Genomic DNA, 16,322 nt, shown 5'->3' with positions numbered 1-16,322 from the left:
TTTTTTCACAGATATTGTAAATAATTGATTTTCTTTTGGCTTTGTACTTGTTTTATAATATGAAGTACTGGGTTATGTGCTATGTCCCACTAGAGGGTCCTTAAGGGTTGCCTGCTGCCAATGACTTTTCTGAGCAGTGTGTTAACTCCAAATCTCTGTTATTGGCTTTTAGAATGTTAAAATATATTTGCAACATTTCAAATACGGTAATCAATATAATAGGTTTTGTATTCTCCTGACCTCTGAGGAGGCTTAGAATGTTTTATGTCTTGCTTATTAGTTTTTAATAAAATAAACAACTTATAGATGACTGCTCATAACACTCTCAAGTCCACAGTAGAATATTGTTCTGCCCTGAAAGCCATGCCATGTACAAAATGATAACGTACTGTCCATCGCAGCCTTACATATGAGTCCCTGGGTACAGATTTGACTCAGTGCACAGTACTGTAAAGTTACCTTTTCCTCCAGTGACGCCATTCGCTCCTTCAGGTGCAGCTGGAGCCTCTCATTGGACTCCGTCAGCAGTCTGTCCACTGTGTCCGAAAGCCTCTTGTTGTGTTCTTCATTCATTTTCTCGCGCTGTCGAGCCTTGCAGAAGAGAGCAGTATTTTATTATATAGATACAAATCAACCTCTTAAGGCAGGGTCGGACTGGGACAGAAAATAGTCACAGGCACCAACATAAAAGTGCCCCGCATTAGTGATTTAGAAAGCTAAAAAAGTGGCCCACATTTGCAAATTAACGACGTTTGAACTGTAAAGACAGGATGTGTAAGTGTTTTGCAAGATAAGGGAGAGTGCATTAATTTGTGTTTGGTGCAGGGAATTTTGTGGCAATATCAGGGAGTAGAACAGTAAAACCAAGTCCACCATGTGGTAAAACAGACGAACTAGCCCACACACTGACCTGTCAAACCAGCCCATCAGGCACTGTGGCGGCTCTTCAGAGTAGTGTTACCCCACTGGTCAGAGTCAGTCACAGAAAAATAAAATGATATTAAACCAATAATATAATTTTATTTTTCTATGATGGTCTCTGACTCATGGTGCTTGTGTTCAGGGCCAGGATGGGCCATGACAGGCAGAAGGGGTGGGCACTTAGAAGTGTGCATGTAAGTTTGGTTGGCCATCTTAGGTCGGCCAAACAGACATGCGCACTTCTATTTCTCCAACCCAGATGAGAAAAGCCACAGGCTTCCAGGTAGTGTCTGAGCAGCAGAGCAGGCCGCTCACAAAAATCCTTAGCCTCTGGATTGGGTTGTACAGCCTGTGCCTTCCCAGAGACTGCAGGGAGTGAAGCACCGAGGTGGCCGTCGTCCCTGGGGCAGTGAGAGATAAGCTTTTTTTAAATAATATTTTTTCCCTTTAATTCCCCATCCCGTCTTTCATTGTGTGGCAGCCGCCACTGCCTGATTACGCTATAGGCCCGTCCAACATTGTCCTAACATATAATTGCCAAGTTCATGTATCTCAGCTGTCCTACCAGAGACCCTTCTATCGTGAGTTACTTCTGTTGGCCCTAACAGACAGTGTCGCATTCTATGGGGCTACGGAAACAAAAATAGGAAGAAACAGTGAAAAGACTCAACAAAGAGCTTTGCTAACAACTCGACAGAGCAGCAGATCTGAATAATCTGCCCCCTTCCACACACACACCCAAGCACTGCCAAAACCAGGAGGCCTCTCTAGGCTGCACCAGTGATGATTGTGCCAATGCACTGCAAAACCTTAAACTGACGCACCAACACAAACAAGGAGGTGGGGCTGCTGCAGTTATGGCATCAGTAGTACAAAGAGGTCATAGAGTGATAATGAGCAAAGCTCAACAATGTGCACTTTGAATCATCATTAATCTGACTAAGTGCTGTTGTTTTATGCCCAATTCACACATTCAACACACTGATGGCAGATACAACACCGGGAAGCACGCATGGTTAGTCACACATCCAGGTGACCAGAATCTGTCTTGGACCTCGATAGAGAAGGTGAAATTATCCCTGATGCACTAAAACGCCCAACGGAGAAAGTTTCAATAAGCAGTACTTGTGCCCTTTATGTCCTCAGTGGCGATGACAGAGCCACTGCTTAAAGATTCCGCCAGCTACAAAACATTGTTGAGCTAACAATGGCAGCCACATTACTTGTGCATTTCTCCCCTCCCCCACCTCTCACCCTCCACCCATTACACGCCAGCTGTGAACAGCCACTGCTAGCTGTAGATTTAGTTCTGACAGTTCCTGCCCTCCAGTTACCCCAGGACCCTGGAGAAGCGGTGAAGGTGGGTGAATTCGATGGCATTTTGGGAGAAGCTGCACAAACTGTATCAGGCTGGGGGGGGGGGAGTGGGTTTGCACCACAGTAGTTTCACAGCAGTGTGCAACAAGCCTTAGTTGTCACTGTTCCATGTTATTGGTGAACAGTAGTTTCTCGTGACAAATGCAGTGGTCATAATAACATATAAAAGTGATGAAAAAAGCGCCTGGCATTTGATGAGCATCATCAAAGAGAAGCTTGCATCAAAAGATTACGTCACAGTTCTATAGCAGTACCAACTGATGCTGTAGGAAAGATCTGCAAAGGTACATCTAACCTTATTAAAATCTGTTCATGTTTGAGACTATTTAACTGAACATCCAAAAAGATTACTTCAATGTAGTTACATACAACAACAGAAAGTAAAAAAGTGCTATTTATATTCTTTTACCACAGACATGCGAAGAGTTTATCTGGCACTAGCAAGGTCGGTAGGTGTTTTATGTTTTGCATCATGTTCTAGAATTTTGTACACTTTGGACCTCATTTAAAGGGTTGATGGAGTGGGAGCGCCGCTGCACATCCGCACTGCGCTCTTCCCACCAAACCTTTGGTTCCCCCACTCTTTATAGAGCAATGTTTACACCAGCACAGGCTTCCCTGACTCCACCAGTGTAAACCTCTGACTCGTGGTATGATGAAAAATGCCATATTAACAGTCACACCGCTCTATTCAGGTCATAGAATTCATCACTCATTTTCGCTACCCATGACCAAGATGCAACGCATCGCAGTTACGGGCAGAGAAAATTAGAATAGCACCAAATGCAGTAGGGATCCTCTCTGACGTTGGGGCCATTTCTTTCTATTGAGAAAATTGCATGCTTTGGAGATTATTTTTTGCCCTCCTCCCGCGGGGCCCAAAGGTACACAAGAGGGGTCAGCCTGCTCAAATACGAAGTGCATGGCCTCGTATAACTCATTAATCTGAGCAGGGGTGCTCCAGCTCTAAGAAATGGGGGGAAGTGCAGAGTCAGACTCAGCAACAAAACCGCTGAGCAGTGCCTGGAGCGTCGATGCTCCCCACTTTCCTCATCAACCGACGACAGATGAAATGAAGCCAAAGACCATTTGGACATCTTCTTTTTCCTATGCCTCTTCCCCGAGTGTCCCGAGGACTTTGAGTGTGAAGAAGAGGACTTGGGGCTCCTGGAGCGGTCCCGCGACATTCTCTTTCTCGATTGGGACAGGGACGTCAGATGAGTCACTCCTACCCATCTAGACTTCATCTATCAACACAAAAAAAAACATTTCCCAACAAAATATTTTTAAAAGTCTGTCAAAAAGAGACAGAGGAGTAGCTCTTCTTCGGATGAACGCTAACTTGGTGTGGAAAGAAAAAGAACTGATGCTGCAGGCCTGGGTGGAGCCTATATGGGTTACCCTGATGTCACAACCGATGCCGGTGATGTCATGCGGAGCCGGACAGAGCCACCCGCCGCCACGCAGGGGTACTACTAAATCAAAAGTTTCCAGATCCAGGCAGAAGCCTGGAAAATTCAAAGGTAAGCAATCTGCAACTAGAAGTCTCTATATCAGATCTTTATATTTAAGAACCTTAAAAGTAAACCATTGAGAATATATTCAGATTGAGTTAGAATTTATAAAATGTTTGACCTCTGGAGGACAGGGACAAGGTGCTCAGGACTACTCAACAAATTTCACATCTGATGGGCAAATTTTCCTAGTTCATTTTGCTCTGAGTTTGTCACCACAAGGAATGGTCCTATTTCTCAACATTGATCCTTGAAATATCACCAATAGATATATTATCAACAAAATAAATACTCAAAATATGGGTATGTTAAGTGTAGGTTTATTGTTTTTAACTCCGCTGTGAAGATATTTCAAGAGTCAATATAATGGTTTTCAGATATCTGTAGGTCTATATCTTGAGCTAGATAATGCGGGACATCATCAATCAAGCTTAACTGGAAGATATTATTAAAGGTATCCAGTCTAGTTGACCCCTTCTAAACACAGCCTCCACCCTTTGCCTGTTAGCCGACTTTAATCCCTGAAAAAGTGACAAGGACGAAAGATATACCTTGAAATTTGGAAAGGTATTGAAATGTGCCCAGTGATCACATGAGATCCGCAGCTGCAGGTATTTAGTTTGCCACACTCAGATCTTTTGCTAACAGTCCTCAAGGCTTTAGTGGGATTATGTATGATATTAAAGTTTCGAAGTACGAAAGTAAAACCTTTGAAACATTTTGACTTGATTCATGATTGGTCTGCTGCTAATGATGTTCATGCCCTGGTTCTCCATAAAACCGGAGCCTTGTGAACCAACAACCTGTATCAGGTCTCACTCCATCACTGGACAGCCTTTGGGGATAACTATGCTCTGCATAAGCACATCACAAGAAGGTTTTGGAGGTTTTATTAACTCCTGAACACTAGATCCTAAATTGCGAGTCAATCTGTTGATTGCATTTTATTCTGGTTTAACTAAATTGGTTTTGGAATGAAATGTGGTTGTTCTATTGGTGTTCAGAGTTAAACACTCTGCTGTCTTACAGCCTTAATCTACTTGTTTTTTAAATATTCACATTATAATGCTATATTGAAAGACAAGTGTCTACATTTCTTTTCAAAATGCAATTTGAATTAAAAAGGCAATTATGATTTGATGAATTACCTTGTTGTTCTACCGACCATTTCAACATATATGAGCCATATTCCGATTTTGCAATAAAAAGAAAACAAACCATAGACAAAAAAACTTGGACAATATGATTTGCAAGTCATGAAAAAAGCTCACAAAGGTACTCAAATACATAGTTGCACTAGAAATTGGGGACAACTTCTGCAGCCAGAGCCCACCTTTCTAGTGCTCTTTTCTGGTCATCAATTGGAAACCAGGAATGGGATGCAAAAATATTTTTCTCTTTGTGTGGTCTTCCCTGGAAAAGAGGGGTTATTGGCTTAGTGCTAGGCTTTGCTCAGGAGCCAGAGCTCAAAACCTCTACCGCAGGGGTTCCCACACCCTGGTGCCACAAGCCAGTTTAAGGGACAGGGAGCACCATCTGTGTGTGAGTGTGGGTTTGTGTATAGGCATTTATAAGTAACCCATAGTGCGGGACTAACTGGTCCGCATAGTGTTTGTGAACCCTGACAGTCATAAAAACGTCTTGGGTGTGAAGAGAGTGGTGCTAATAGAGACAAGGGCTACAGTGTGTCTAGGTGGCCTACATCACTTTGTTCCTTTGCCCTTTGTATAACCTGCCCTAGTATCAAGGAGCACTTGGAGTTAGCTCACTCTAGGAGGACCAGACTAGTCCTCAGATTGTAGTGAGTACCACGATCCTATGAGCTCTGATTCCCTTAGTGTGTTAAGGTATTTCACTACAAGTGTTTTACAAAACTAAAAACACTGATGCATGAAATTTGAAGAATCACCAGGGCACCTTAATGCATCTTGATCTCCCCAACTGGGAGCTGAGGAGCCTCCTGATGATATTGAGAGGATGAAGAAGTTGACACTTGGCCCAGTGCATCTCTACTCGCAGCCAGAGTAGATGGACAATAACAGAACAGTTGGAAAGCTCTCTGATCTCCTGAAACAAGGTTTCTGTAAGTATTCATTCCGGAGTAATCCAGATGTTGATACTCACACTGTCACCTCTCAACTAAAACTAATGAGTAGCGGGGTGTCCTGTAACTGCAGGACCTTTATTCAGTTTATACATGGATAAAATCAGATAGGACACCATGAACTACATCAATGATCACATCACATTTAATATCAACCTTGACATCATGGATGACATAAATGTAGATACAAACCGTTGCTTTTATCGCGACCATTGACTAACTGTGGATTACGATCTTGGTTTCATACACTAGACCAGGAATCCACTGGGCATGGCTAGTATTTCAGTTGAGCAACATCTTTCCATATCACAGAGACGTGAACTTTTGGCCACTTCCAAATTTGCAGATTTTAATGGAGACTTGATGTTCGATATTTAAGGGGAGATCCTATGACTTAAAGAGCTGTGTTTTCCTTCATTTCTCTTCTGGATCGGATCTGTTATGGCATTCTGGAGCAAGTCTGTTTGTCCAGTGACAAGAACTTTGAAAGTAACTTGCTGTATGACTAATCATGATGGCAGTACTCAGTACAAGTGATTTTGGTTGGATTATGAGCTACTTAAAAAGTGAGGGAAACGCAAATGTATTTTAAGTTTGACTCAGCGTTGTAGTACAAATTTGGCTGTGGGCCAGAGATCAGTTGAATGGTGGTTTATTTTTTTCAGAAAAAGGCAGCGTTACATACATGTTTTCATTCTATGTTCAGGGCCGGACTGGAAGTAGCGGGCACAGGCATTTCACCATTGGGCGCCAAGGTGGGGGGCGGTTGTGGGCCACTGGGAGGCCGTTTTTACTACTAGGGGCTGGCTATATCGGCCCCTTGTAACAAAATCAGCTGAAACAGGCCATAGCAAACAGCTCAGCCGCACCCCTCCTCCCCTGGGAGCCGGCCGAGCAATTTGACAGGGCCGGTTTTGGTTCCCATTCCGGACCTGTCTATGTTCTGTGCTGTTGCAATCAACTAGCAAACTGTTCTAATGTAATTGTGAGGATCGGGGAACATTTGCCTTGTGTATCCCCCTAAAGGTTCCAATATCTTGTGGGACTTTGTCAGGAGGGCAGTGTCTTTGCCGGCAGTTGCTTGTTGCCTGGTGGAGGGAACACCAAGTCGAGGGTTATTTCTGCTTACAATAAATACTTACATTTGAAAACCCTATACGGCTTGCAGAGTATTATAACAAATGTTGGCAACCACCAGCCAGCGCAGCACTGGGACTTACATTTTTATTGTACATGGCTGCAAAAAACACTCAAGCATCAGAATCACTCACCAGTTCAGGTCAGGGTACAGGAAGCACAGCTCTGTGTTCGAGGGCATAATTAACAGGACAGTAATAATTTGGTCATTTTTGTGGTCGATTGGAACAGCACCTCACACCCAGAATTACATATGCAGGAAGACTGAAACAAAATCATATCTTCACAGAAACACAGGCACACAGTAGTGTTTTCTGTCTTTCACTGCCTTTGCATTTTAGAGGTCTGTGTGTCAGGGGGTGTTGGGTGCTGCTGCTATGGAAGTATCAGTGATTAACCTGCCTCCAGTAATTCTTGCTCAACCTGGGGTTCCAGCAGTAGAGTGGGAAGAGTGGGTAGATATATTTGACAATTATCTTTAAGTTCTTGAAGGGTTGGAGTTCAGTGTTCAGAAAAAGGACCACTTTATTAAGCATGCTGGGAAAGGAAGGCCAGCATATGTTTACCTAAAGCGTTTAATCAGATGGGGTGCCCCATTGAGGATGTGTATGTTGAAGCAAGGAAGAAGTTGGAACTCAGGTTCGCAAAGAGTGTGTATGTGATCATAAGGAGGCATACATTTTACATGAAACCACAACGGATTGGTGAGTCAGAATATGAGTTTATAACAAGGTTAAGAGAGCTGTCAGTCAAATGCAGGTTTGGTGCAATGACAGATCAGATGATTAGGCACCAACTCATTGTTCAGTGTAGAAGCAGGAAGATGCTGGAGAGGTTGTTGGCAGAAAAAGACCCATCTTTGAGGGATGCCTTTGAGATAGTGAAGGTGGTGGAATAGTCAGAGTATTGCATGAGGGAGATGGAGCAGAAGGATTCAAAAGCATCCGGGGACATGCTGGTAACTGAGGGGGATGCTGCAGCAACAACCATGTGGTCAGCCAGGATGGGGAGTAGGCCCACCAATAGTGGTAAAGCATTTAACAGGAACTGTAGCAGGTGTGGGAGTAGATATCATTCGGCTGAGGCTAAGAATTGCTATGCCATAGGGAAGGAGTGTAGGAGGTGTGGACGGATTTTCCCAGAATGTGCATGGAAAAAGACAGTGTCAAGGGGAAAGTGGCTGTTGTGATGGAAAATACAGCTGGAATTTGCAAACCAGTTCTGGGGAACAGGGTGTTGGGTTAATGAAGAACAGAGCATGGAATTTGGGACTGCTAGGTTAAAAAGGACCAAAGCTGAGTTCACCATTCAAATCAAAGTGGTGGAGTTGATGATGGATTCTGGATCCCTGTACACAATTATTCTCAAGAGTATGGGACTCAAGGAGTGGCTAATGGTGCCCTTGTTGCCAAAGGACATCAACCCGGGACACTACCAGGGTGAACAAATCAATATAATTGGGTACATGAAAACTGATATGTTCATGGATAGGTGTTAATGGGAAAGTGTATGTGGCGAGTCAGGACCACCTATACTGGGATGGTACCACCCATAAGGGTGATGGAGGAAGTAAAGAAAATGGTGGGGGAGATGTTACAGTGGGGTGATTGAATCAGTTGAAGCTTCAAATTGAAGTCCTCCTGTGGTTATCAACAAGAAGAAGGTTGGGAAGTTAAGGTTTAGTGTCGACTTACGAGGGCTCAAACAGAAAATTTTAACTGATAATTTCCCATTGCCCAATATTAATGAATTGATCTTACTGCTTAAAGGAGGGAAACGATCCAAATGCTTAAACGCGTCCATCACCATGGAGGGCCTTTACCAGTTTACTAGAATGCTGTTTGGACTATCTTCTGCTGCAAGTGTCTTCCAGAGGATGATGAAATAGATATTTAAGGGTTTGGACAATGCCATCGATTTTCAAGATGATATTCTGGTGTTCAGCGATACTGTGGAGAGTCACAATGTAACTTTGAAGTTGGCATTGGATCATCTGGCTGAGTCAGGGATGACCTTAAGGCAGGAAACATTCACATTTTTAGTGAAAGAAATTGAATATCTTGGACACACTCTGTCAGCAGATGGTGTAAGGCCCAAGAACGACCTATTATTGTCAATCAGATCTGCGCCATCACCTATGTACAAGGAGCAATTGCGCTCTTTCCTAGGATTGACAGAGTACCATTCAAAGATTATCAGAGATTTAGACAGCAAGACAGAGCATCTAAAAGCATTAATGTAAAAGCAGTATGTTTTGAGTGGGGTACATTACAACAGGAGTGTTTCCAGTGGATCAAAGATGAGGTGTGCAATGCTCACGTTTTGTTCCTTTTGATACAAGGAACAAAACTATAGTCAATGTAGATGTGAGCGGAACAGGTATCTGTGCAATGTTGCCTCAAATACATGGTTCAAAAAGGGGGGGTGGTGATGAACAGAGTGTCTGAATTAAGCAGACCACTCTTACCCAGTCAAGAGATCAGGGCTTGATCCATCACCGTTATTTAGCTCACTGCATCACCCCAGTTCAGAACCTGGCTATATGCAAGTTAGTCTGACCCAGTGCCTCATGGGAACAGATGTGAGTCCCTTGCTCACTGCACCATCAGGATTCAAGCAAGCCAGGCCGAAGACGGCTGAAATGCCAGAAACCGGTCCCTGGAAGCTTGTTTCCTTCCCAGTATGAGAATTGGCTTGGTAGTTTGGTAGTTTGGTCTGCCCTGTTCCCATGATGCACCGGGCCAGGGACAGACTAATTTGCATATAGCCAGGTTCTGAGCTGGGATGGTGCAGTGAGCTAAAAAACGGTGATGGATCAAGCCCTGATCTTTGGACTGGGTAAGAGTGGTCTGCTTAATTCAGACACTCTGTTCATCACCACCCCTTTTCTGAATCGTTTTGTCCACCATAAGCGTGGAAGGGTATACTCAGATGTGAGTCCCTTGCTCACTGCACCATCAGGATTCAAGCAAGCCGGGCCGAAGACGGCTGAAATGCCAGAAACCGTTCCCTGGAAGCTTGTTTCCTTCCCAGTATAAGAATTGGCTTGGTAGTTTGGTCTGCCCTGTTCCCATGATGCACTGGGCCAGGGACAGACTAATTTGCATATAGCCAGGTTCTGAGCTGGGATGGTGCAGTGTGCTAAAAAACGGTGATGGATCAAGCCCTGATCTTTGGACTGGGTAAGAGTGATCTGCTTAATTCAGACGCTCTGTTCATCACCACCCCCTTTTCTGAATCGTTTTGTCCACCATAAGCGTGGAAGGGTATACTCAGATGTGAGTCCCTTGCTCACTGCACCATCAGGATTCAAGCAAGCCGGGCCGAAGACGGCTGAAATGCCAGAAACCGGTCCCTGGAAGCTTGTTTCCTTCCCAGTATAAGAATTGGCTTGGTAGTTTGGTCTGCCCTGTTCCCATGATGCACTGGGCCAGGGACAGACTAATTTGCATATAGCCAGGTTCTGAGCTGGGATGGTGCAGTGAGCTAAAAAACGGTGATGGATCAAGCCCTGATCTTTGGACTGGGTAAGAGTGGTCTGCTTAATTCAGACACTCTGTTCATCACCACCCCCTTTTCTGAATCAAATACATGGTGCCACTGAGAAAATGGTGGCATTTGACTTGGCAACCCAGACAGATACTGAGCGTCATTATGCTGTTATCGAAATGGAGGTTCTAGAGCCGGCATGGGGCCTAGAGTATTTCTGTACCTATGTCTGGGGTGGTCTCATCACTCTGCATTCTGATCACAAACTGCAGTTACAAAATTTACTTCCAGGGGGGACGGGAAAAGGGTCAGCTAGATTAGAGAGTCTGGCTTCACGCCTTCAAGAATATGATTACAGCATTGAGCATAGCCCTGGTTGGAAAAACATCTATGCAGTTTGTTTGTTGTGTTTGTCACTGGACTGGAAGCTGGTAGATAGAGAGGCAGTTGTGTGTAGAGGGAGAGAAGGTGCTGTCACAAGTGTGGAGGATGCGTTCAGTTGGTGTAATAGCATAGTGAGTGAACTTGAGTGGACTGATGCAATGAAAAACGATACTGTACTAGTGGAGGTGATGCTTATGATAAGGAATGGTGGGAGAAACTACGTACCTTGTCTGTAGCCTTAAAACCTTATGCGAAGATTCTTGATGAGCTTTTCGTGTTGGGGGCGTGATGGTGATGAGAGGAGACATGATGGTTCCCCCCCCTGATATGTGAAAAAGATTGCTTGACATAGTCCATGAGGGGTATTTGGGGAAGACAGTCACTAAGAAACGATATAGGAAGGAGCTTTGGTGGTCGACTTATGGACAATGACATTGTGGATTGGGTGGAAAGGTGCACTGAATGCAAGGAGAGGAAAAGATATTGCAGGTGGGGGCCAGTTCTGAGGGTCGCAGTATCACTGATCCTGGTAGCGAGTGGCACAGTGTGGGTTTGGACTTTATTGGCACCCTGTCCAGGCTGGAACGTAGCAGAAGATTTGTAATGGTCATTGTTGATGTACATTACAGGTCATTTGTGGTTAAATTCTTACATAAGATTACCACGCGTACAACCATAGAAGCGTTACGTGAGGTGTTTAGAGAGGATGTTTCCCTGTCACACTCATAACGGACAATAATACTCAACTGACCTCTGGCAAGATGAGAGACTTCTTGGTGTTGTGTGGTGTCAGGCATTCATGCACTACTTTGTACAATCCCTGTGCGAATGGAATTGTGGAAAGAGTGAACCGCATGATAAAAGGGACTTTGCAGACGGCAGAAGCTAATCAATGTGGAGATTATGGTCTCTGATCTGGTTGGGCTTATTGCACCACTGTAAATTCTCCACTGGAGAGGTTCCATTTTGTGTAAAGAGAGGGAGGAAACCAGGTACCATACTTCGCCCTTCATGGGTGAGAGATTTGATTGAGGGGAAGGGTGCAGGTTCTAACAGTGACTATAAAGATAATGATGCAGGTCCAAGAATTGGCTCTGGCGGTTCAGGTTCTAGTGGTGTTCTCCTGGATAGTGTTGGAAACCAGAATATTTTGATTGAGTAAAATTCACATCTGGAAGAGTAAAAAAGGGGTTTAGTAGTTTTCTTCGCCCTTTTAAGGTGAAGGTAGTTCACAGGTGGCAAGTCGTGCTGTCCAATGATAAATGTTGGAACTTGAGACAAGTGGTCAAAAGGTTGAAAAGGATGGTGTAATGGTGGAGGTTGCAGTGGCTTTAGGCTTTTGAAGGATCAAGAGGTGCTGAATACGGATGGTTGTGGTTTGGTACGTGTTCGTATCTTTGAGAATTCCTAGCCAAGAAGGAAACCTGCCTATCTGCAAGATTCCGTCATGAGGACAAGGGCCCGAAATCCCTCTGCTGTAAACAGATTACTCAGGAGGTGGGGAAGAGCTTCCCCAACCACCCAAGGCCATTCCCTGGTTTTCAATCTAATGACGATCGAGCACTTGGTGTCTAGTTTTTAGAAATGTGTGGTTTGGTAGGTTTCCCTAGATGGCCGCCAAGCCCGGGACCAAAAACTCATGGGACCCCCCTTGCAAAACCAGGTTGTTTTGTGATATGTCATTTTGAAGTCGCCTCAATAGGTTTGGGCCCACCCACACAAGTGAGGTACCATTTTTCTCAGAAGACTTTGGGGATTGCGAGGTGGGTGGAATTTTGTGGATCCACACAGATTCCAGAACTTTCCAGCACAGAAACGTGAGGAAAATGTGTTTTTTTGACACATTTTTGCAAGGGATTCTGGGTAACAGAAAATGGTGAGAGCCAGACAAGTCACCCCATCCTGGGTTCCCCTGGGTATCTAGTTTTGAAAAATGTATAGTTTTGCTAGATGTCCCTGGGTGCCAGCAGAGCTAGGGTTCAAAATCTACAGCTAGGCACTTTGCAAAAAAAGGGTCTGTTTTCACTGTGAAAATGTGGTGTGTCCATGTTGTGTTTTGGGTCGTTTCCTGTCGCGGGCACTAGGTCTACCCACAAAAGTGAGGTACCATTTTTCTCAGAATACTTTGGGTAACAGGAGGTTCATGGAATTTTGTGGATCCACACAGATTCCGGAACTTTCCTCCACAGAAATTAGGAAAATTTGTTTTTTTGATAAATGTTTAGGTTCGCAAAGGATTCTGGGTAACAGAGCCAGTAAAGTCACCCCATCCTGAATTCTCCTGGGTGTCTAGTTCTCAAAAATGTATAGGCTTGCTAGGTTTCCCTAGGCAGAGCTAGGGTTTCAAAATCTACAGCTAGGCACTTTACAAAAAAAGGGTCAGTTTTCATTGTAAAAATAAAGTGTGTCCACTTTGCATTTTGAGACGTTTTCTGTCGCGGGCACTAGCCCTACCCACACAAGTGAGGTACCATTTTTAATCAGGAGACTTAGGGTAACACAGAATTTTAGAGCAACTGTTATTACCTATTGACTTTTGATGCATTTCTGCCTTCCAAATGAATTGCAATGTGTACAAAAGAAGTCATTTTGAAAAATGACCTATAATTCTCAAGCTAGTATGGGTACTCACAATTTTTGAAATATGCACATATCTACCGTTTCTAAACTCTATCTTTTGTTCCAATTTCAGAAATGCATAGGTGTATTTCATGCCAATTATTCCATGCATATATTTTCCCAAATTAACTGCTATATACCCGGTACATAATAAGAAACCATTGCAAGACGCTGCTCAGTTATTGGCTCTGGGTTCGTCAGGTTCTTGGTGAACCTACAAGTCCTATATATCCCCGCAACCAGAAAGGCCCAGCAGATGTAACGGTATATTGCTTTTAAACAGCTGTCATATTTAGAAGACTTTACAGGTGAAAATGTTGACACAAATGGCTGTGTTTTTCAAATAATTTAAATGTTTTCCTATATTCAACAGTTATTTTCTATAAAAAAAACCTTGAAGGATTCACACAAATGACCCCTTGTTAAATTATTAATTTTGTCTACTTTTCACAAATGTATAGCTTTCCAGGATCCATTATTTTTTTCATACCCATTTCTACCATTAACTGGAAGGAAGTTGAAAGCACAAAAAATAGCAAAAATAGGATATGTCCCCGAAAAATGCCAAAACTGTGTAAAAAAACTTTAGTTTTCTGACAAAAGTCTGCTTGTCCCTGAAAGCTGGGAAGATGGTAATTTCAGCACCACACCCCTTTGTTGATACCATTCGCAGGGGAAAAAACAGATCCTTTCATCTGTAGCCCTTTTTTCCAATTTTCCCCCCCAAAAATGGCTGTATTTTGGCTAAATTCTGGGTCCCCTCCAGGGGAATCCACAAACCCTGGGTACCCTTAGAATCACCATGATGTTGGAAGAAAAGGACACAAATCTTGGGGGTCATTAGGATGACGGGTGGACTTAGTCTGCCCGCCATCCTATCGGATTATAGGACCACCCGCCATAAGGGCGGGGGTCCCGTGGGGGGTATTAGGATGCGCCCGCCACAGTGGCGGGTGCATCCTGCATTTTTAACATTGTGGCGGACAAAATGCGCATTGTGTATGCAAATGCAGGGGGGTACCACTGGTACCCCCCATGTGCACCCCCCAACTCGCCTTCACCATGGGGGCCCGCAGGGGGCCCTCAAAGTGAAGACCGCCTGCCTTTCAGGCATCTCCCAAAGCCCATACTAATATGGATGGCGGTGTCTGATAGACACCGCCACCATATTAAACCTTATAGCGGGGGAAATGGGTGGCAGGCGGGTGGCGGGCGGGCAAGGAAATCTGGCGGATCGCCACTGCCCGCATGGCGGTGGCGATCTGCCAGACATCCTAATGGGCCTCTTGGTGTGGATACCTTATGTGGTCTAAAAGTTACAGGGGCCGAAGCGTGAACTACCCCAAATAGCCATAAAAAAGGCTTAGCACAGGGGTTAAGAGGGGCCTGTACGTGAGTTAAAATGGATAGTGCATGACTACTTCATGGTTTTTTCACTGCTAATCAAGGCCAATGACAGCCCTGAGTGATATCAGGAGCAGTTGCTCCCACTCTATGCGACTTGATGCCACCCCTTTCTTAGATGAGTTATCTAGCTGCACAGAATAGTAGAATGAAGAGCTATAGTTTGCCTCTCGCCAAGGCCGGGGGGCCAGACTACAAGTTGCAAGGTGCAGTTTAGATTGTAACCTCTGCATATGTTAATGTCGGTACCATGCGGTAACACCACACCAGTATCATGCCATTATAAGTTAGATCCCTCACATTAGGGAATAACTTTCTGGGCACAGATTTGGTGTGTGTAATTCCTTATGGTATTCCCTATTCGGAGGACTTTACCGCTCCTATTTGCCAGCTCTTCATGGCAGGGTTGGAGAGAGGAGGGTTCGTAGTGTTTGAGAGGGAAGTTGAGGCCAATTCTGACGGCATTTTACCGACTGCAATATCCAGCTGGTAAAGTAAGGTTCAGTGTTCCCGCATCCTGGAAAAATAGGTGCAAGAACCCAGAGTCAGTCGCATTCACTCTCAGTGGGCTTCCAGATGGGGATTCCTTCCCCACCCTACTCGGAATCACGGCCAAAGTGGGGAATATTTGGTTATGGTTGGCAAAGGCAATGTTTCCCGTTTTTGCTCGCAAAGTGTGCATTTTATCCACCTTGAGTTGTGAGGCCTTCTGGCGACACCAGGTGCAAATGACTCTGTAAGGCCTTGAGCTATGGATTTCAAACTCGTCTTATTGGGCAGTTTCAGTCATCCCAACCACAACTTCCTCCTACAGTGCAAATCCTTCTCACAACGAAGGGCCTTCCAGTGAGAACATTAACAGCTGATTAAGCCCACAGACTATGCCACTCATACTTTCCTATCCATTTATCTGGCACTCTGGTTACAAGTAATTATGACATTTGATTATGTTTTTTTCATTTGATGCGCTTTGTCTTCTGCGATCTGCTGATATGCATAAATAGCAACGACTTAATAGGTAAAATGAATCGAAATGTATACATAATGCATCATTGTGCCAGCTAAATTAAACGGTGTCACTTCAAGCACGTGTGTGCTCTGTCAGAAACCCATCAGCCGGAGAGAGCCTCATCTCATGCTCTGGAGAGCTCTGCACGCCGCTGCACGCCGCATCACAAATCTTGCACGCCCAGCAGTGTACACAAGAAATCTAAATTAGTGTCTTCAACGCCTGCCTTATGACGCTTCCAATATCTATGTAAATGTCTCCAATGGTGAGGTCTTGCTGGGGTCTGCGGAGTGGAGGCTGAAGGTCAGAAAGCAATTACAGGACAAAATGTGGAAAAGTAATGAAGGGATTCGGTCTTTGATCT

At 44.3% G+C, this 16,322-nt stretch overlaps 1 protein-coding gene across 1 annotated transcript in view; it reads right to left on the bottom strand.

Annotated features, from left to right (window-relative positions):
• Positions 1–16,322, bottom strand: part of PPFIA4 (PPFI scaffold protein A4) — a 2,319,747-nt gene that overhangs the window by 1,491,581 nt on the left and 811,844 nt on the right. The window contains exon 9 of the mRNA XM_086923084.1: positions 460–591. Within this exon, the coding sequence (XP_086779210.1) occupies positions 460–591 (132 nt within the window). The remainder of the gene's footprint in view (positions 1–459; positions 592–16,322) is intronic.

This window comes from Lissotriton vulgaris, chromosome 5 (assembly GCF_964263255.1).
Source record: "Lissotriton vulgaris chromosome 5, aLisVul1.2, whole genome shotgun sequence".
Classification (NCBI taxonomy): Eukaryota; Metazoa; Chordata; class Amphibia; order Caudata; family Salamandridae; genus Lissotriton; species Lissotriton vulgaris.
Note: the sequence above shows the minus strand (reverse complement) of the source record. Positions and strands in the feature narration are given on the sequence as shown.